This window comes from Pteropus vampyrus, unplaced genomic scaffold, assembly GCF_000151845.1.
Source record: "Pteropus vampyrus isolate Shadow unplaced genomic scaffold, Pvam_2.0 Scaffold29, whole genome shotgun sequence".
Lineage (NCBI taxonomy): Eukaryota > Metazoa > Chordata > Mammalia > Chiroptera > Pteropodidae > Pteropus > Pteropus vampyrus.
This window is the reverse complement of record NW_011888810.1, coordinates 9,151,610-9,175,478: the sequence shown is the minus strand read 5'-3', so window position 1 is coordinate 9,175,478 and position 23,869 is coordinate 9,151,610. Positions and strand designations below refer to the sequence as shown.

The 23,869-nt window shown below is 35.6% G+C and overlaps 1 protein-coding gene across 1 annotated transcript in view; it reads left to right on the top strand.

Annotated features, from left to right (window-relative positions):
• Window positions 1–23,869, top strand: part of CDH8 (cadherin 8) — a 334,115-nt gene that overhangs the window by 103,208 nt on the left and 207,038 nt on the right. Inside the window, exon 3 of the mRNA XM_011356674.1 lies at window positions 11,734–12,028. Within this exon, the coding sequence (XP_011354976.1) occupies window positions 11,734–12,028 (295 nt within the window). The remainder of the gene's footprint in view (window positions 1–11,733; window positions 12,029–23,869) is intronic.

Genomic DNA, 23,869 nt, shown 5'->3' with positions numbered 1-23,869 from the left:
GATGGATCCAGAGGGTATTATGCTAAGTGAGATGTATGTTTAAAAAAGTCACTAAACAGGTTATACTTTTATGAACAGCGAAGTCTTTATCAGGTGCTTTTTTTCCCCCCTTATGTTTGGATCTGACACACAATATTAAAACAATAAAATAGACATGAGCTCGAGATGCAGATAGACTTGGATTTGAACCCTTTCTCTCTTGGTTGTATATATGGTGTTGAGCAATTGCTTAATAGTCTAATCTTCAATTTCTTAATCTGTAAAATGAGGATCTAGTATGAACCTCATAGGGTTGTTGTGATACTTAAACAAAATAGAAAAATAAATGTATCTAATGTAGGGAAACTCTCAATGTTCTTGAAAAAATAGCTGAATAAGCAAATGAATGGGTTACGCGACACCCTTCCCCCACCCCTGCCCGGTGTCTGGGTAGCTGTAGTAATGTTATTTTCTGCGGGACTCTCCAAGGTAGTACATTGACAGTGTAAACTAGTTATGTAAACGGTAAGGCGGTGTCTAAATAGTCATAGCCTGTTTAAGCTATAAAACCCCTGAAAAGTAATTTAGTACCGTTTCTCTTATTTTATAAATTAAGGAAGATATAATTAGAGAAGATACACAGTCCCTACATACCTGATTTGTAAACTTATCTGCACTTCATCAATTCTGTTATTGTACTGATTGAAAATATCGTGTACATTTCCTATCGTTGCTGTGACAATTTATCACAAACACAGTGGCTTAAAACAACATGAGTATATTATCTTAACATTCTGTAGGGCAGAAATCCAGACAGATCTCACTGGGCTAAAATGAAGGTGCCTAACTGGGTTCCTTCCTGGAGCCTCTAGGACAGAATTTGTTTCCTTGCTTTTTTCGTCATCTAGAGCCATCCACATTTTTTGGCTAGCGACTTCCTTCCTACCTGTTCAAAATCAGCAGCTTTAATCCCTCTGACCATTATACTGTAGTCATATCTCCCTCTGATTATAGACAGAAAACAGTCTCTTTTAAAGATCCAAGTAATTAGATTGGGCTCACCTGGATAATCCAGAATTATCTACTCATCTCAAAATCCTTAAAGTAGTCGCATCCGCAAAGTTCTTTTTGACAGGTAAGGTAACATATTTATGGGTTCTGGGAATTAAGACATGAATGTCTTTGGGTGCTATCATTCCACCTTCCACATCTAGAGTTATAACCTATCAGTAGCATCACTGTAAACTGCAGCCACCAGTATGATGAGTAAGGTGTACATAGAGAAGTAGCTAATATGCTTTAGGAGGATGTATTGGTTTGCTAGGGCTGCTGTAATAAAACACAACACACCGGGTGGTGTAAACAACAGAAATTTATCTTCTCACAGTTCTGGAGGCTATAAGTCTAAGATCAAAGATCAAGGTGTCAGCAGTTTGTTTTGTTTTGTTTTGTTTTTCCTGAAGCCTCTCACCTGGCTTGCAGGTGGCCTCCTTCTCATTGCGTTCTCCCATTGTCTTTCTCCTGTGCACATGCGTCCCTGGTATCTCTTTGTGTGTCCAAATGTCCTCTTCTTATAAGGACACCAGTCAGATTGGATTAAGCTCCATCTTAGCCTCATTTTAACATAATTACTTCTTCCATGGATCTATCTCATAGTGCAGCCACATTCTGAGGTGCTTGCTGGGTGTGAGGGCTTCGACATATGAATTTTGAGAAGAAACAATCCCATTCACAATAGAGGACTTGAAAAAATTATTTTTGTTTCTGTTTATGAATGAAAAAAACATTTTTATTTTCATAAGATTATTATTATTAAAGCAGGAGATTTACACAGTTCTAACAGATCTATAGATCTATTTACAGTTTTAAAAAGTAAGGTCATCTTGAGTTTTCATTTTTCCCTTGATGATTTGTTGTTATTTGTTATTTTCTCAGTGAACTTCCAGGTTTTGTTGGCAGAACAGAGATAGAGAAACCTGCATATAAACACAAACACACATTTACAGTATTGTAGGCTATATTATTCTGATAATTTTATGATATATTTAGTTACATTTCCAAATTTTCACTATATAAGGATAATGATACTTGGCAGAGTTAAAAAAAATCTTTCACATACATGCTATCTGCACAACAATCTGAGATAATGTTTTTGATAATGGTGCTGATGGCCTTGTTAGTATCATTTTAACAAAAGGAAACTAAAATAGGGAAAATTTAAGTAACTTGTTCATGATTATATCTAAGAGTTATAATTCAAACTAGGTCTTTTGATTGTTATTTATCTGAAAGGAAGGATACTTATGAATCTATTTATATAGTTATCTTCTCATCTACTCTTCTTTGCACCCATACATTCTCCAATAAAACCATTTACTTCTCATCCTCCCCTCATAATTCTCTTATTGACACATTTATCCATTCATCTGTCCATCAAACCACTTACCACCCATTGAGTAGTCATGACTGAAACTTAATGTTATTTCTGTTATATTTGAGTTTTGTTCATGACCTTTCTCTTCCTTAAAAGATCTGGAGTGAGACAGTTTTCAATACTGAAGGGATAGGTGTGCATAACACAGCTAAGTTATTATCAGGCTTTTTAATACAGCTAAGTTATTATCAGGCTTTTTGATCACAGAAAAAAGATGGCTTGCTAATGTCATACTCTATTTTATGACCCAACCTAAACCCCAGGTTTATGGATTTAACTTCAATTGCAATGTTCTTCCAAATTCACAACATTTTGATTATCCCAAGTCTCTTTATAAATATAGAATTTCAGATAGAGTAGATGACTGTCATTTGGTTATCCACTGTGTTCTTTCCCACTGTGCTCTTGTCAGTTATTTGAATAACAAGATACATCCTGTTTAGCAAGTATTTATGATTACCACATCAGAAATCCATCTCATATTTTTAACTCCTATTATTGCTCTGGTTAAAATTCTTTTGAAACAAAGAATATTGGCACAGAATTCTCTTAACATTTTCTCCTTTTTCATGGTATATTTTCTCCTTTTTCATGGTATATTTTCATGGTATATTTTCTCCTTTTTCATGGTATATATCCGCTGTAAATTGACCCTTGGAAAATATCCTGAATATCAATTTTACATATCGATATCTGTTTAAAATCCACTTCTTTTGTTTGTATAATACTGCTGGGTTTCTTCTTCAAATCCTATTCACCTTGCTTATGTTGTATATTACATTATCTATTGATTTGGTATAACATTTCTCCCTCTTATCTATCTATCTTTCTATCTATCTATCTATCTATCTATCTATCTATCTATCTATCTATCTATCATCTATTATCTATCTATCTATTTATCTTTCTTTCTGTTCTATCAAGAGAGATAGAGAGGTCCCCACCACCCAACCCGGGAAATTTGTGGAGAGATTGTTTTGTTGAAAATTAAATATGCACCAAAGATTTTTATGTGAGAATCTCTTGTAATTGATTGTTGAACTTCCAAAAACTATGTCTACTTTAGTGTAAGACAGGGAATAGTGCTCTGAGACAGAATAATTAGTTATGTTTTTCCAAAATCAACGTTTTCCTAAGAAACTCTGTGGTCTTTCCAGCCCACCCACTCACCACATGTCCATCTGTTCGTTCGTTCATTGATTCATAGTATTCAATATGTGTTGGAACCTAAACAGAAGGATGGCTGAGAATTTTAATCAGCCATCCCTTTATCCATCATTCCCTTTATCCATGTATTCTCCAATAAAACCATCTATTTAACTATCCTACTCCTCTTAATTCTCTTATCAACAAAGTTATCCACTCACGATCCATTACCCTAGTCTCTTTTTAGTAATTGGTCCACTAGTGCTATGCATCCACACTCTTGCTCCTGTAAACATTTATTCAGTGACTCCGTGCATATCAACCACCTTCCCTCAATGTCTAGGCTTATAGTTATTGAGTATCAAGAAACAAAAATAATGTACGCTTTAAATATCTTACGATTTTATTTGTCAATTTTACCTTAATAAAGCTGACTAAAAAGAAATACGAACTTTCAGATATATCTACTATTGTGAGTTATTGAATAGGTAAATAAGTACCAAGTATGTGATTAAGTGACATGCCCAGTGTAAGAGTTTAAGCCCACTCAAGAGGTAACATTCTTATTTTTACTATAAATCAGTGTTATTTGTTGAATTCTGACCCAGAATATGTTTTTCAGAGTATTTTTCTAAGAAAGCAATTGCAGGTTTGGCAGAATCTATTATTCCAAAATTTAATCTCCACAAGAATCCAACCTATATACATTTTTATTTTAATATATTGGTTCCTAAGAGATATCATGCCTTTATCTATTGTCTAATGTCACATTTTAATCATTATAAAACCCTAAAGGTAAGGTTATTAAAACTTACTAAAACATTTTACAGATAAGGAAGCTGAGTTTGGGGAAAGTTAACTAAATTCTTCAATATCCTAGAGTTTGTTTTAATCTAGCTCTATTTCTACCAGTTTCTCATTCTAAGTGTCATAATCTGAACTACTATTTTATAAATCTTTGATTGCCTCAGAGAGACATTTTGACTTCAAGCCTGTAAACTTTAATATTAACCAGGCCATTTTCAGCACACATTAAAAAAAAAGATATATCCAAGAGAAGGGTGTCCACTGACTTTTTTTTTTTAATAATTGCTTAGTTAAATATGGGAGTCTCCACCTCAGTACTTAAGGGGAAAGAGAGAAATCTGAGAATGCAGAATTTAAGCATTCCTTGAGCATTTTTAAGACCGTTTTTTTTGGTATGATGGGCAAATTTAAGCTACTTTTTCTGTGGTATCATTATAGAGTTAATCCATCTAATTCCCCTTTCTCTGAATCCTATCAACAAGGATAGCTTGGCTTCACTTATGTGTGGGTCTTTATATAAAGAGAAGTTTTGCTCATTGCGATAACTTAAATATTTGAAATGTTACTTATCATCAGTATACTGCCTTATAAAAATTAGACGGGGTAACTTTCTTTATCAGAGTCTGGCTGTGAGAGTTGGATTTGCTATGGGCCTGACACATCATGTTTCCAAACCTGTAAAGCTGTTGTCCTCACAAGAAGATAGTAGCAGATATGCCAAAGTCATGAACGCCAGCTTGTGAAGTCTCTTGGGAAACACCCTGCCAGCCTCTCCTCGTCCACATTGTCTCTTTACATTCCTATTAACTGAGCATGCTGCCTTTGTATTTCTGTAGGATGAATTGGTTCACAAATTGTGTCTGTCCTGTATGGTTTCATACACGTGGTTTCTTATTGTATGTATTCAATCTCTATTGCCATCCAAGGACAAACTAGAGAGGCCTCTCCATGTTGTCTCATCACAAAGGGAAACAGGAGACCCATAGACTAGTTTTGCTTTCTGGAGAGTCTCTATAGAATTATGCTAAAATGTGTATGTTATGGGATCTGATTTACCAGGTTACATCTGGTTCTGTCATTTGTTAATTCTGTGAGCTCGAGAAAGTCAATATACACTATTGACTAACGTCTTTGGGTTCCAAATGATCTGATTCTCATCTAGTAACTTAGATATTTCTCTGGAGGAAGACAGGAAACTTGAGAAACTCACTTAGGGTATCCTTCTGGAAAGAGTAGAAATTCAAATTAAGTTCTCTTGACAGAGTTACCTGATTTTCAGATGATAAAGTGATTTCCCCTGTAGTTCACTGAAAATATATATATATTTATTTATTATGTGTCAAGTATGACGCTTATTGGACATAGCATTGAATCATGTACATAGAAGCCCTGTCCTTGTAGAACTTACCATATAAAAGAGAAGCACAGGCAATACATTCCTTTTTCTAACTTTATTTTCAGCTCCCTGCAGCCAAAAACAACATCCACTTGAACTTGCTGCCAGTTTTTGTTCCTCTGGGTCCTAGTCTCCACGGCCAGGTCATTCTTTTCAGCACTCACCGGCAACTGACACAGAATGTAAGAAACACATGTCCGAGGTATCCAGACACTACACGTTTGCCTGCTGTAAAAACATTGGAAGATATTTTTTGTGTGAGGCAGAGGTCATGTTCAGCGTGGGGTACTGTGTTCTGTTCCTTTAATCAGGGATTGTTTCTTCTTTAGCCTCTCAACTCTTAAGACACAATTAAGAGTAACATAGTTTATATGTGAATTACTTTGAAAAGTGTTATTATTTCATGGAATTATTATTTCCTTAGAGTGTGTGATGACAAGAGTAATTGCATATTCCCAACTAGAGCTTACTAAAATGTTAGGGCATTTTTATGCCTATTCCCTAGCATTAGTTTTATGATGTAATTTGTTTCTGCAGCTTGTTAAGAACAGAGTGGCTGGATGAAAGATAACTGGATTTGAATTATTTAGATTTTCTCTAGTGGTATAACACTGCAGCATATAAAGACATCTTACAAGTTATGTAGCCCATCATGACACTCACCCCTCCTACCCATCTACCACCATCATATGGTGCTTTATTTAGCTCTAAATCAAGAACAAGTGGTTGTCTCAGTCTGCTTGAACACAGTGGTGGAACCAAACACTTCATTTCCTGGACCATTGCATGTTTGGTCATCATCCTTTGTGAGATGTTCTATAGTGCAAAGAAGGCAGAACTACAAGTTAAAATAAGCAGATTTCAAGTCTGACTCCTGATCCTTGGGAGGGATGGGTGCTTCAGACCCATGAAAAGACTCTTACACCCTCTTGCCCTTTCTCTTTACCTGCCCTTTCTCTCTCTGGCAGCCTAACTATGTCCCTGATCTAGATTGAAGTCCTATATTCCTATCATCTCAGAGATTTAGGCCAAAAGCTTATATTGTGTCAAAGTCCCTGACGCCATCTTTGACAGCGAATGGTCATGACTTAAAGATTAGATCATCAGTCCATTCACTGATAGAATTATAGCTCATAGCACAGCTTCTTCCTGACAGGCACGGAACTAGATACTAAGAATATAGCACTAAAATGTAAATTAATTAAAGAGTGCTAAGCTTGCTATCCTCTCCAAGGGTAAACGGAGTCACAAAAAGCAGATACAGAATTTTATGCTGCAGTGATCCCTGGTAACCTCTTTGGGTTCCAAATGATCTGATTCTTATCTAATAACTTAGATATTTCTCTAGAGCAAGATAAGAAACTTGAGAAACTCTCCTATGGTGTCCATCTGGATAGAGTGGAAATTCAAAATAAGTTCTGATGACAGAGTGACCTGATTTTCAGATGAGAAAGTGACTTTCTGTGTAGTTCACTGAATCCTATTCTTCATCACTCACTTGCTAGGAAAAGGTGGGCAGAATAATAATTAAATCATTTTTTTGGTATTAAAAGGGACAATCAGGGGAGAATTTATCTTCTCTCGGCTCCATTGTCCTTGGAGTACTTTAGTGTCCTCATGAATCCTGCGTGGGAAAGGTATTTTATTTTTTTCAACAGCTACGAGAGAGATGGTTGATACTGAAGACTGGGGTGGGATGGGGCTCTTATGAAAACAGTGATGTCTGAGTATCAGATAATTGTCACTATTATCCACCTATGATTCTTCCATTACCCATCCACCTGTCCGACCTTTCACTCATCCTTCCGACAGCATTCTCATCTATGTCTCAGTTCTTATGCTGGGTGCTAAATTTGAGTACATATTTGAGGGGACTCAAGGGCTATGCATTCGGGAGTGGATAAGATTTTAGCTCACCAGGTCTAACTTTTCCAAATTCTTTGCTGTCCTCTTTAAATCATTGTTTTGAAAATAAAATGAGAAAATGTTCTTTCCTTCCCTTCTTTTATAGTCGCCTTACTCGACAGTTTTGGAACTTCTGATAATTTGATAGACCCCTTACTAGGCAGTGGGAATACATAGGAGCATGAACATGCAAATGCTTCTTTCCATGACTTTTAGAGAATAAACTTGTATTTTAATTGGAGGGTATTATGCAAATATATGGAAGATGGTGAGAGTGTAATTAAACCGATACAATTCAGCTCAATTATGTAGCAGTCCTGTTATGATCCCTGAAATCAAAGACTTAATATGAAATTTTGGGATTTCTCATTACACACCCTACACTCTGTGCTTCTCCAGCCGGGCTTCAGGGACTGACCAGAGGGATTAGAGATTCATCTGGTTATAGATGTAACATATCACGGGCGTGGGCAGAACTTGAGAACCAAAAATGAGGCAGCTTTGTGAATCGGTATCTAAGTATTCTGTCTGACTTCTTCCCCTTTGCTTTCAAGACCTTTGCTTATAGGCACACACCACTGACTCTGATGTCACTAAAACAAAATTATCGTTATGTCAGGCTCCTTACTGAAACCTTGTGTTTATGGACTGTTGCTCTCATAGTCAAATCTAAACTCTACATCTTGGTTTCAAAACTCTACGTAATAGGCCTCTTGCCTTTTTGCTTTCTATTCTTATTTCTCACCACCTCTCTTTTCAGTGCTCCAGTCACATGAACTCATCCTTAGTTTCTCTACTTTAGTGTGCTCTCTCTTATTGCTGGCTCTTCACCCGCACTGTTACCCATGCCTGCAACACATGTCTTCCCTTGCGAAGGTCTGAAGTTTTAATCATTACTTCTTTGGGGAGGCCTTTTCTGTCCCTCCGCACTCCACTTTCTGGGTTAAGTAGAAATTCTAAATGTTCTTGCAGCTATCTGTTCTTTCCATACTATGGCTTTAGAGCATACACTTGAATCCAGGGGATTTACTCTAAAGCTTGTGCTGTTAAGATTGCCACTTGCTGATAACACATTCTGTAGAAAGGTTTCCTAAAAAAATCTCCGAATCTCAATCATTTCATTGGTGAATGGTGAAGTGGTCTTTAGTTCGCTATGACAATAGCATTATATTTGTCCATATAAAATGTTTATCAGATAAGAAGTAGTCAATATATGTAACATTATTATTATTATCATTATCCTTCTAAATTTTGTTTACCTGTGCTTATCTCTCACTAAACTACAGGTCTTTGGTGGCAAACACTATGTCTGTGCTGTATATACACATGGTTTGATCATGTTTAATAACTGTATGGATAAGGACTTTCTGTACCACAGCTGGGCCAAAGAGTCTTGCCACCCTAGGTCAATTTGTATGTGTTCCTTAATCCGCTCTAATTAGCAGAAGCTGCAGTGCACAGTGTGTAAACATTTGGTGTATTTGGGATATCTTTGGCTCCATAATCTCACGGAGAGGGTCCTGAGATGGGATAAATTGATTTTCTTGCATTGAAGTAAGAAGAACCCGACAGACTTATGTGAAGACCAACAAAAAAAGGAGCTGCTGGACACTATGTACTCTGAATCCTCCTAAAGTCTAGACCTGGAGTATTATGAGCATTTGCTGCCTGTAAATTGCTATTCTTACAAACCCACGACTCTTCTTTGCAATGCCAGATTGGTTGCTTGAATAAACCATGTGCAAGAGTGTGTGTGTGATACAAATTATAGGATGAAACTAATGAATATAGAAATATAATATTCAGTGTTTGAAGATTGCTATTAGCCCAGGGATCTAGATTTGCCTGAGATTTGCAAACAAACAAACAAACAAACACGAAGTAAGAAAGAGGAAGCACGGTGCTTAAGTGTTTTTCCCCAAATTTTTTCAGGATGAAGTCTTTGGAATTTGCTTTTACTTAGGCTGCAACTGGGCTTATCACAATGTTTCAGATAGTTGTTTGTGGTCGAGTATGATATGAAGTAAAATAGTTTTAGTTTTTTATTACACATGTAATACGTCCACTTCCATTTTTGTCTGTTTTTCAAAGTGATTATCTCAGATTCTAAAGTCAATTCTGCAGAGTAGATATTTTATCCCCACATTACAGGCAGAGTAACTGAAGCTCAAATGAAGGTGTTAATTTATCCAGTCCCAATAGTTAGACCTGATTCTTAGCTAAATGTTTTACTCTTTCAAAAAACATATACTTTTCCCTTCTTCTCCCTCAGTTATTTCTAAACAGAAGGGACCATCAGAGCCTAAGTTATAATTATAATACTATTTTACTAATTGATTAATGTAAGAAAAATACGGCATGAATACATTCTAATATAATAAAGATAACACTGTTTTGAAGGGCTTAATTTTAAGAGCAAAAGTGTTGTAGACAAGAGTGACACGTGCCAACATCTTCTGCATCTCAGGAATGCCTTTTGTTTGAATGGAAACTTCCATGAATGATATATTATTCAAATATTCTTTTTTTAATAAAAATGCTAATGGAAATATTAAAATGCACATAAATTAAAATGGTCATAAATTAGGATTAATATCACATTAATGAATTATAATCCCACATTCATTAAGATAAAGTGGCATTTCAATATTTGCTCTTGTTAATAAATTTAATACAATAAATGAAAGGGATACATTTTGAGATTCAATAAATATTTGATGTAATCTTATGCTTTAACTTTTTAAAATATTCAAAAGTAAAGTTGGAGATCTTGATGCATTTGAATTCTTTGTTGCTATTTTATGTCTTTTTTATAATCTTTTCTTTTCATTTATTGAAGCGCTAAATACAATTTGAATTGGCAAAGAGAACGATAGAACCTATTCTGAATAAAAGTGATCCCAAGAGAATACAATGTCTTTTGAGTTTTTAGGAGATTGTTTTTTTTTTTTAAGAAACGAGTATTTGAAATCTCATGGTGCGATAAGTGGAACTATATTGGCATTTAAATAACTGAATTAAACTGAAAACATGTGCATGTAAGCAGTATTTTGCAACTATAATTCAATGAATTTTTCTTTTAAAAATGCAAACTAAAAATGTATTCTTGTTTTTTTTTTTTTTAAAGAGGAGTCAACGTAGTATAAAAAGAAGCACCATGTATCAGAACACTCCTGTCTCCCTCTTGAGAGTAAACTGAAAATTTTAAAGCCAGGGACTGTTTCCCTTAGTATCTACTAAACCATTTCAGGCAGAGTCGGTGTTCCATAAATATTTGTTGCCATGACCTGAGAGGGATCTGGATTCTTGCTGCAAAGTTTTTATTTTTCAAAGGGGTCTCATTTCTGGAAAACATGTCCTCATATTCTGGCCTCGGTGTTCTTTTTATAAAATGGGAATAATTTTCCTGGACCAGAAGAATTATATGAAACAAAGAAAAAAAAATCCTAGACAAACATAAGATTTTAATACATATCAGATTATTAGAATGTTTTTTGTTTTCATAAATAGAACAGGCAGATCTGAGATAAATTCTGAGTCTCCAATGCTTGAGTCCAAAATATGAACCTTGGGGAGGTTATTATGTGCCTTGTCAAACTTCCTTTTTTACATGTTTTATATGAAATATCTCAACTATTGATTTTCTTTTGGTAAAAATGAAGAGAATTATATGAGAAATGATTCACATAGTTCTTGGCACGCAAATAGTGATTCATAAAAGGTAGCTAATGATAACTTTAAATAAAGATATTAATAAACTGAAAAGAATTTATACATTTTTATATTTTTCCCTGATCTTTTTATCATTCTAAATGTATGTCAGTTTATACTAAATAGGTCAGAGTTATTTTTTAACTGTTCAAACTTATCTGTATGAATTTCATTGTTTTATTTTGATTGATACGCATACAATTGCATAGACTCTTTGTACAGCTACTGTTACTGTTAGCAGAAATTATGAAGTTACAATTAATGTAAAAAGAACCAACTTGATACTCAAACAGGAGGTAGTTAAATTAACATTGCAAATTTTCCCATCACTAACCAATGTCACTTTTCATTTCAGCTGCACACAGACCTGGATCCTGGAAGCAAAAAAATTAAGTATATCCTATCAGGTGATGGAGCTGGGACAATCTTTCAAATAAATGATATAACAGGAGATATCCATGCTATAAAAAGACTTGACCGAGAGGAAAAGGCTGAGTACACCTTAACAGCTCAGGCAGTGGACTGGGAGACGAACAAGCCTCTTGAGCCTCCTTCTGAATTTATTATTAAAGTTCAAGACATCAATGACAATGCACCGGAGTTTCTTAATGGACCCTATCATGCTACCGTGCCAGAGATGTCCATTTTGGGTATGTATGCTTCCAGTTTCACAGAACTATTAAGAGTCATCTTTAAAATAGCTCCTGGCATCAGGGATAGTGTGTTGCTGACTAAAAGACATTTATTACCGTCTTATCTCTAATTTGCATTTCCAAATCCCCTTTTTTGGCCTCAGTTCTACAGCTCAATAGCTTCAGTCCCTCAGTAATAGGAACTGACGAAGCAGATTTATTAAAATATCTCTCTTTACACCACAGTACTTCAATAGGCTGAATTTGCATTCCTCTCATAGACTTGTAGTTGGAGTATTGTTACTGAGGCGGATTTATCAAGATTTGTTCCAACATGCCAGACTAATCCTATTGATATTTGCTTGATGTTTAATTATTTGTTTGTGTATATTCACATGCAGATGCAGCGCATAGAGAAATAGAGAACCATCTAGGTCTGTAGTCAGCCAGATATTGAAATGAGCTGGTGGTTTAAAAAATCACAGTCACCAGAGACTTTTGTGCTGTCACCATCTCGCCTTAAATAACTTTTTCTTTAGGAGCACTACAATTATCAATGGCCCACACTCACTTTTTCTGAGCCATTGAAGTGTCCATTATGTTTTACAGAGAAGTATATATTTCAAAACATGATTTTTTACTTTTTTCCCTCTTTTTTGAATCTGCTTACCTTTCCTCAAACTCTGGTCTTGATCCAGGAAACCCCTGATCCCAGACTTTAGACTATATAAGAGATGGGATTTTAGAGCTCTTCCTTATCTGACAGAATTCGTGGGTAGGTTCCAAAATTCAAAGCATAAAATTGCAAAAGTCATTGTTGTGTATGTAGTAATATGGACCCTACTTTGTTTTAAATTGCATTTAAAGCAACCTATAAGGATACATGCTATGTATATTTACATTGTATATTTACATTTACATTGCATTATGTAGCTAATAATGTTTTCAAAATCATTTAGCATTTTCTTTACATGTGTGGCAAAATCACATAAGTTCAAAGCAGGCGAACGTAATGAGACAAATAAAAAACACAAGCAGAGATATAAATTGAAGGCCAGAATTAGCTAAATAGCCTAGCTGCATTTGATCTCTTCTTTCTTACAATAAACCTTTGGTGGATCTGCCCAAGCAGCAACCCATCAGAATTGATTTCAGGCCTTGATATCTTGCCCATGTATTTCTCCTGCCAAGACTTTGTCTACTTTGTCTCTCTCTTGTGCAAGGAATTCTACTTCTGTTCCCCAACTCCCTTCTTATCAAAATCACATCACTCTGCTACAGCTGGCTAAAATGACACTATTTCTAGGGAACCATCTATGGCTTTCTAGCAGGAAGTTTTGTCTCGACCAATGCCTCAAAAAGAAACCCACAAACAAGCAAAAACATCTCCATGTGAGTCCTTCTTTTAGATTCTAACATGTGAACACAAACCAACAAACACTATAAATATATATATACATATATATATACATATATATATATATTTTCCTCTCTTTTTCTTTTTTTCTTCTTGTTTGAGCAACTCATTTAGGGCAGAGAACTTGCCTCATTCAGATTTTCATCTAGATTAGAGTAATATGGTCTTAGAGGACTATTGACACCTATAATAAATACAGACACTTTATTTTCATTGCTAACAAATGATGAACAGAGAAGTTTTTATTTTTGCCTTATTATTATGATTTCTACATCTTAACGGGCAAGTCTATATCTATTTATTGTAAATGTGTCAGAGGCTTCCATTTCTGTGTATATGAGTCATGTGCTTGATATATATTTTGAGAAAGACCCTCCCTTCCCCCGCCAAAGTTCTGCAGACTTCAAGGTCAGTTTCACCTAAGAAACTGATTTTGAAGCTATTATTAGCTACCTAATACAAAGTTAATGTAAATATACAATATATGAATTTTTTTTTTCTCTTGACGAGAGTGGAAACTAAAAGAAATAACCTACAGTAACATTTACATGGTTATTTTTTTTTAATGTTTTGTCTGTGACATCTCTTTCAAAAACTACGTGAACTGTGCTGCAGGCAAAAGTGTGGGTTTGGAAGTTAGAGAATTTTGAATCCTAGTTCTATCCCTTATTATCCAGTTGACTGTGAATTCGGGGAGGTTAAATTATTGTTTATTTTCCTTAGCTACAATGCGAAGATAACAATTTCCATCTTGCTTTCATTGTGTGAGAATTCATGATAAAATATGAGGTTGAGGTATGCCATAAAGTAAATAAGAGTTCGATAATTGCTCGCTATGGATTTTAAAAAAATTGTTTCTGTTAATCTATTTCCCACCTTACCTTTGGACCTTTCCTTATATATTGATGTTATGCACTGGGTGTCTGGTTTCTATTTGACTCCAGCCTCTCTGGTTAAGGGAAGCAGGAAGCGGCTGCATTATTTTATTGTCAAGTGTGAATTATTCCCTTCGTTTCTTATGAAGGTGAATATCAGGATGAAGGTCAGCTGCTATCTCCTTTCTCTCCCCATTACCACTGTTCTCTCTAGGCCTGTCTCTTCCCTCCCCTCCTTCCTTCTTTCATTTTTCTTCCTTTGCTGCTGCAGAAATGCCAGCACCTGCACCTGTACGCCCCGAGGAATGCCAGCAAGGACTGAGGGATTTCATTGTGCAGAAAGTAAAAAATAAAATTCTAATTGAGAATTTACCAATATTAAATTTAAATGAATGTGATGTTCAAGAACTGTCTGCCAGTTGACAAGCTGTCAAGACAATACACACATATATATTTGCCCAAATGGCAGCCAAATTATTTTAGAAATATCTTATTTGGAAGCTGGAAATGCAGCTCTTTTATATTCTGTGAATTTCAGAACTTGATGTAAACTCACTTTTTTATAGCTATATTACATAAAGAGCAACATGCAAGCTTGTCTGATTTTTACTGTGGATACCAAACAAGCATTGTTGAAGTTGTAGTTGTTTTTTTCAGTGAAAATTTGCCTATATTTATCAATATCCATACTTTAAATAGATATTTTTAATGCTATGATATATTGAAGTGAGGCGTGTTTAACCCTGATTTTATGTCTATACCTGCATTTGGGTAAAATATTTTTTTTGAGTTTAAAATAGAATCTCAGATTATTTGGCTGCAAGTTTGCCTTTGGCTTGCATAAAGGGTATAACCCATGTAAGCCTCACTTTATCTGTATTATGTGCACAATAATCCCTATCTAAAAAAGTGTGTTTGGAAATATCCAATGATTATTTTTAAAGCATTTGGTATAGCATAGAGTCAGTGCCCAACAAGTTTATTTATAACTGTCCATTTGGGAGTTATTTCTACTAGTATGGTTCAATAAATTGCCTGCATGATGTAAATTGCCTATATGATAGGAATACTCAACAAGCCTTAACTCTATGTTTCACAAATGTACATACTGAAATGAACCCTACTTTATTCAAAAGGACATACTAGTGAAGGTAGAAGTAAAGGAATGAGAAAGCCAAGTAGAATAGACCCTTTTTATCTGCAAGGAGTACATTCCAAGACCCCCATGGATGCCTCAAACTGCGGCTAATACTGAATCCTATATACACTATATGTTTTCCTAAACATACATAACTATGATAAAGTTTAATTTATAAATGTGGTACAGTAAGAGGTTAACAATAACAACAATAACTAATAATAAAATGGATTAATTCTAATGATATATTGTAATAAAAAAATATGTGAATCTGGTCTGTCTTTCAAAATATCTGGAACTTTCCCTATAATATTTTCAGAATGCAGTTGACTCTGTGGGTATCTGAAACCATGAAAAGTGATACCACAGATAAAGGGGGACCACTGCAGTGCTTACGCTGATGGGCATTATTGCATTGTTGAGTGCAGCTATGTAAAACATGACACTGGAGATTTTCTTAGTTTCCTTTTAGATCCAGGGCTCCCTAATGATGATCAATATGTAACAAAAAGTTGCTGGATGCCAGAAGCTATGTTAAATGCTTCTGATATCCACAACCAATCATCCTGCAACATTAGTACCGCTATTAACTTCCCTCCTCATTATTTTAAATCAGAAAAACAGGGCAGATAATAGCTAATCCAAATCCAGATATTAAGTGGAGGAGCTATAGATTTTAAATCCAGACATCTGACTCTACCCATGGGTTAACCAGTCTGCTCTACTAGCCTTTGATGATGTCTCTAGGGAATTTTGTTTATATGAGTGCCATGATTCTGCTGCATAGTTATAATAGTTAATGTTTTTCCCAGGTGGAAGAGCTCTCGAGGTCAGTATACTTTACAGATTAAATTGGACAAGGAGAAGTTTGGGTGAAATGTTACACAATTTTCAAGACAGGAATATAAGCACTTTAAAAATATAAGGCCAATATATCACATAGGAATTCAAATAACAATACAATTAATTAAGAACCGTGTGGAGAATGGCTGGGGTTGAAGCGCTGTCAATATAGTAAAGACTACAGAGAATAACTGGGATTGACTCTCGATTTCCTGATGGGGGATGCGAAAGGAGAATGCACACTCCACCAAAAAGTATTAATGGAAAGATCAGAAAGAGGTCAAGGGATGACTTAGGAAAAAGATATTTTTAAAAAGCATATCTCATTTCTTTCCAAAGGCTTGTAACTGAAGAGGTGTTGGAAGTCAGTATACCATATGCAAGTGAACTCCCTCTACTTAAACAGCAACTTGGCCAAAAAGGAAAATATTAGAATTTGAAAATAATTTCAGTCTCTTGAAAATTATTTTCTTTCTGTCAACTTCTCTTATCATTTATGACTTTCCTTTGTAAATATGTTCTTTTACGGTAAACATCTTTAAACACTCTTTTGGAGGAAGGCCTATATTAAATACATTCTATTTCTTTTCTTAATTTGGAATAAATTTAATCTTAAAGAAATGTTGGAAATGTAGTCCAAATCCATCTTCCTGAGCCATCTGAGAGGGAGTTGCAGACATGATGCCTTGTCAGTCACCATGAGATGCCTCAGTAAGGCCTCACCTGAGTGTTTCTTTACACAAGCATACTACAAGCATTGAAATTAGGAAATGAATATGGCTAGACCATTACTCTTAAATTCACAGACCTCAGCCATAGAGTTCCTTAGCCTCAGTATAGAGTTCACCGCTATACCTCCAAATCTAAAGCAACACTACATTGTTAGTTCTAAATTTTTGCCTTTCTCTAACAGTAAGAAACTTGAGATTCTTTATCCTCAAGATATTTATTGTTTGAATTGTCCATCATACCTGGTAGTGATTGCCGTTTGTCCTTCTGCTCATCCCCAAACTCCCCCACACAAATGTTCACCTAGTCTTCGACTTTTCCCTCCACCTTCCTGCCCTTACACTGATTCCTACCTTGCCCAGACACATCTAATGGCTTTTGGAATGAACTGTTCAGGCAGCAGGCAAACAGTCAGGCATAGAGGCAGGAAACTATATTATACTCTCTGCTTTTATGGTTCTTTATATCTAAATCATTTCTTACTATAAAATAGACCTCTGGCACCTTCCGATCTGTATTCAAAATAGGTCTAGTCAAGTTTAATGGATAAACACTGCATTTAAGAAAGTGAAATGCTTTTCATACTTTAGTCTTTAAAGTATTAATGTGTCATAATTCAGTAATAAATTCAATTCCTGGACCCAGCTTCCATGTGGGGTGTGTGTGTGTGTGTGTGTGTGTGTGTGTGTGTGGTGTGAGGTGGAGCTTCCCACACAACATCAAGCAATTCTTGGTCACCATCAAAGTCTTACAATTCAACTCAATGGTGACGCTATATACTCAGAGATAGCATCATATTCCACAGGTTGCGGCAGTCCTCCCAGACTGCATACCCATCCCGCCTCTACTTCAGAGGCCATTCACAAGTCCAGGTTGTCACCTGTGCTTCTGCCCAACAAGATATAAATCAGAGGTACCCCATAATGCTCTCTCCTTGGGGTCGATTAATTTGCTTGAATGGCTCCTAGAACTCAGAGAAACATGTTACTTACTAAATCATTGGTCTATTATAAAAGGGTATAATTTAGGAACAGCCAGATGGAAAAAAACGCATAGGGCAAGGGACATGAGAAGGGGCACAGAGCTTCCACGTCCTCTCCAGGCATGCCACTCTCCCCCATATCTCTAAGTGTTCAACAGCCTGGAAGTTTTCAGAACCTGTCCTTTTGAGGTTTTATGGAGGTTTCATTACATAGTTATGAATTATTAAATGAATAGCCACTGGCAATTGATTCAACCCTCCAGCTCCTCTCCCCTCCCTGGAAATCAGGGGATGGATCTGAAAGTTCCAATTTTCTAACCAAGTGGTTTGTTCCTATTGACATGCAGCCCCCGCCCTTGGGGCGGGGTGGGATTTAATCACTTAGGATTCCAAGGAGGTTGGGGGCTGTGAGTCAGGAACTGGGGATAAACACCAAATATATCTGAGAAATATATTTCAGTCATCTGCATGACAAAAAATATATATAATTCTTATAAATCACAATATTGTAAATCAATTCATATTATATGCCCTTTTGGCGATTCAGACTTTTTGTATGATCTTAGAAATTATCTTTTTAGAAGTATCTCGCAGCATTACAAAATTTTACACTGCTAAAGCTTTACAGACACTTGTCTAACAAAAAGAGATTTTTGGTTCTATCCAAGGCCACATGGTAATTTAGCATGCACTTAAATAATGAAATCTGTATTTTCTAAGGAGTGAATTGAAAATTATGATGGCTATAGCTTACATGGATGAGCTTGTTATTCTTGTCACTGCCTGGTACATATTTTAGTCCTATATAAAGAAGATTCCCAAAGTAATAATTAAGGAGATTCATTTTCACATTCTTTTTTTTATTATTAAAGAAACAATTTATGTCACATAACCTTAAAAGATCAAAGAATGTTCATACTGACAAACTATCTTGAATCTAACATGCTTCTTATAATTTAGAGGTCATGGCTTACTTTCTGTCTTTCAGCGAGATTTTAAAAGGAGTTGGCAACATTTCTTTATTTTAAAGGAGAGATTCAAAGTGAGAAAAGGGAAAAAATATATCTTGATGGGTTTGATTATATTTCTGTGTGTTATTTGATTCACAGTGACGAACAAAATTGAAATTCTTTAGGAAAACATGGGAGGGAAATCACAAGGATGGAAATAAACATTCTCCAAAGAAATCCAGCTGTTCTACCTGACATGAATTCCTGTAACAGCTGTGGTTCCAAAACTCTAAAATGGGGTGAAGATTGTGTAGTTTCTGTTCTGCATGAAAAAACTAACCCTCCAGTAGGAATATTTAGACAGTTGGTAGAATAGCCAAATCTTTTATTGTATCTTATAATGAAAGTGAAACAGTGGTTTCTGATTTGTGGATTTCGGTGGTTGTCAAAGGTCTCTCTAAATAGTCTGTAGCTTAGAAATTACTGGAGTGTTCAAATGGGAAAGTTATTGATAGTTAACTGTGAGATGTACCTAAAATGAATTGGTCTTCCAAGAGGCATTATGTTGTTTCTACATTGTGACTAAGAACGAGTTTGGTGTGTAAGGATGGAAATATAAATAAGGTTTATTTCAATGCCTTCTGAGGAAATTTCTTTTTTCAAAATTTGCTTTAATGCCTACTCTTCAGTATTCCTTAAATTATAAGATGCTATTTTATTAATCAGTTAATTGATAATAATATAATTAATCAATCATATTGTCCCTAATGAAATTCTATTTTAAAGACCTTACATTGGTCAACTCATGGTCTCTTTAATCTGGCCTCTTTAATCTTAAGGTTATTTGATCTAAATATCACCCCATAAAAATATACTAACATGGGTAGGATAGCTTAGGAAATTTGTTATAAATTGTATATGTACATTTTTTAGAGGCTCAGCTTTCAGCCACCTTGAATAGAGTTAAAATTCTAGAACTATTCATTATAGGGCTGGCTCAGGAGCCTCAGACCAACCCCTGCTTTGAGATTTCATTACCAACATAAATAAACTACGTGTTTTCAGTGGTCTTTTCTTGTAGATTTGGTCTTTGAGCTAAGGACTTTCAATTCAGAAGCTGAAATCTTTGAATTCTTTCTAGAAGATGAATTCTCGATCACTAGCCAATAAAAATTCTCCAGAATGGTATAAATCAACAGAAAATATGATGAAATAACTCATTTGATTTTGCAAGTTATAATACTGGCATCATTTCAATCTATCTAATAGAATATTACAGAAAAAATATTTCAATAAGTTATTTGAACCTATTGAAAACACATTTAACAGTCTCCGCCCCTGACCTCACCCCGACAGGTATACAAAATCACTCTCTTTGGAACAGAACCTGTTGCTTTTGTTTAAATTAGAAACCTGTATTTTCCATTCATGGGGTACCTCCTAATTTGAATTGGAAATAGAGCTGACCAAATGGAGGAAAGAATTAGTGATATCGAAGTCAGAGGATTAAAATTAAAGCATTCTCTTAGCATTAATAATATCCAAGTGAAGATATATTGATTATATATCTCAGCTTATGCCTTTAAAACAGGTCAATCCATCAATATACCAATTAAACAATGGTTTCCAGGTTAATTCACAACAGGAGTTAATGCTGAAGTTCTGTTTTTTTTTTTTCTCTTTTTAATTTTTCCTCCACTGTATCACTATGCTTGCTTATGAGAATTAAACTCAGTTTAACTACATATCAGTTTGATTATAAATTTTGTTATCCTAGTGTTATCTCTTTAAGTTCTTCATAAATATGCCTTCTACTCATTCACATCTTAACTCTTCCTATTTCTGGATATATTGATTAACTTCTCCAATTATTACATCTCACTTCCCTGTACTCAGAGACATGTCTTATGGCCAACATTTCATCGCAACCTTTCATCCAGGCCTACCCTGAACCCTTCTGAGGAAACTAAGACACCTATTGCTTTCTCTGGTATTTGAAATGCTGAAAACTATTCTCATATCTGTAAATCTGCCCTTATCGTAAAGGAAATCAAAACGCCCAAGAAAACTTTGTATTATAGATGGAAAATTGAGAAACAAAGGAGGGATTCTACCCAGACAACTTCACGATCCTGTTCTCTTCTTGCCTTTTTGCTCTCAGATGAGAATTGATCTTTTAGGATTCAATGTGTTTATTAATCCTAAAGGCAAAGAGCAAATCGTCCTTAAACTATTCAAGCTATACTTGTGTGAATTTGCGTCTGTGAATTTGCGTCGACACTCACAGTGTTAGAACTTTTTGTTTTGTTTTATTATATAGCCATTCCAGGAAATCATGAATTAGAAGAAGCTGGAGAGTAAAAGCTCATAGAGTTCAGCTTTTTCCCACATTCACCTGTCAGAAAAATGAAACAACCACATGTCAGGGCAGGTCTAAAACAGGCATTTGTGAAATTCTGAAGTCTTGGCTGAAAATGAATGTGAGACACCTTTGTCAATATATTTTTGATGTATGGCACGCTCCTTTCAAAACCTTGCCTCTCAGAACTGGTAGGGGTTCCTAGAATGTCTATGTATGTATTATTATTTGAAAATTTTTAATATTTGTGCATTATGAACTTAATCGTTATACTTCCTAGATTCACTTGACTTTAGAAATGCCATTTGATTTTTAGGTCCAAGTGCTCTTATTTTTTGGTTGTTTTGGAATCAGTTTTATGAGATATGTGCTCCTTTTTCTCCTTATTCTCCTTACCAATACCTTCACATAGAGAAAAATATGATGAAATTTACATGGCAAAACACCTATATGCAAAAATGAGCACATAGATCAATAGGTTAAAAATGATAGAAAAGATATGCAAGCTGTTAAAGGAACTAAAAGATAAAGATGTGAATGTCGTCCTATGGAGAAAAGAGACAAAATGTGTGTGTGTATATTTGATATAGAATTAGATATACTAAAAAAAAACAAAACTAATTACATTATGAGGTTGTAGACGAGAACATATGGGTTGTCTCAGACACATCTCCCATACTAAGAGAACAAGGCTTCATTCCTTGTGTCTGTACTTGTAGAGTTTAATGACAGTAAAATCATGTTTGTGGCACTGTCGAAGATGATTTTATTCATTTTCATTTTATCAGGAATGCTGACACCAAACACTCTTTTCTTTATAACCATGTCAGACTTTTCAGATTTCATCATTATCTGCCAATTAAGAATCTTTGCAAACCACAAGAATGGTTTGAGTTCAAGAAATACAGTGGAGGAGGGGAGAATTTATCAAATAAAGTTCTTTGAAATAGGTGTTGAAATGTCTATCTGTATTTCTTCTGAAATCCAAAGCAATGTTTTTACACTTAAGGCTAGGATAATGAATAATTATTTTATTGCTACATAGAAATTAATATTTAACAAATGGTTACTTTATGCCAAACACTATCCATGTACATTCATTTAATCCTAAGAGAAACCTTATGAAGTAAATTTTATTCCTCTCATTTTTAAAAAGAGAAAACTGAGGCACCCAACCATAACATAGCTTCCTCAAGGTTATATTATCAGTAAAAATGAGAGCTCCCCATCAGATAAGGAGAACCACTAACGGTCTAGAGAATAAGGGAATTATTACAGGGATTCGAGCATCAGCAGCTAAGGAGCTGAGAGAGAAATCTGTGCAAAGCTGTTTTCTCTGCCGCGAGTGATAGGAGGGAAAGCCGGAAGTAAAGTGGAAGAGATCAGGAATGCACCAGGATCCAAGAGGACAAATTGTAGCCTCTATCTGGCTCTCCTCTCTCAGTTCTCCATGAGGTAGATAACCTGCAGAAGATGGTGCCTTTGTCATGGGGCTGCACATGCAGCTGACCCAGGGCTTGGAGAATCTAAGGTACAGATCCTACAGTTGCTGAAGGAGCTGGGATCTTGGATTCTGCTCCGGACCAACATGATGAGCTTGGAAATCTGTTGAATTCAGCATGAGCTGCCCCAGTACCTGATCCCCTATGCTGACTTTTCATTTGCCTTCTCCACTTCTGCCTTTAAAAAATCTCATGCCAAACCTGACTGGGTCAATATGCCATCCCTTGGTATTTGTGGCAGATTGGATCTAGGACCCCCCCCACGGAGAACGAAATCTGTGGATGCTCAAGTTTCTTAGTCGGCCCTCTGTAATCACGTGTTCTGCATTCGTGAATTCGACCTACAGTGATCCTGGGATGTGAAGCCCAAAGATATAGAAGGCCGACTGTATAGGGAAGAGAATTCTGGACATATAATCTCAGGTTAGCTAATCTGATAGAGAACAAAGTCATGGCAGATACTATTGAGCTTCTGCCATAAGCTAGGTACTATGTAAAACACTATAAATTTTTAGAAGGGTCCATTATGTGTCGAGTTTTATTGCTTCATATTATATATTACATGAGAATCATATGTTATATGTAGGTCAAGTATTATCACATTGTTACTGTAAAAAATGTGAATAGAATAGATTTGTGTTATGGGTTGAATCGCGTTCCCCCAAATTTACATGTTGAAGCTCTAACCCTCGGACTTCAGACTGAGGTGATATTTGAAGGTAGTGCTTTTAAAGTTGTAATTAAGGTTAAACGAGGACATATGGACAGTCTCTAATTCAATCTGACTGGTGCCCTAGCAAGATGAGGGAATTTGAATGCACAGAGAGACACCAGGGACACATATGAACAAAGGGACTATATGAAGAAGCAGCAAGAGAACGGCCATCTGCAGTCAAGGAGGGAGGCCTGAGGAGAAATCAGTCCTGCCAGCACTTTGATCTTGGACTTCCAGCCTCCAGAACTGTGAGAAAATAAGTTTCTGTTGTATAAACCACCCAACCGGTGGTATTTTGTTATGGCAACCGTAGCAAACTAGTACAGTTTGCATGGCCAAATTTACTTAA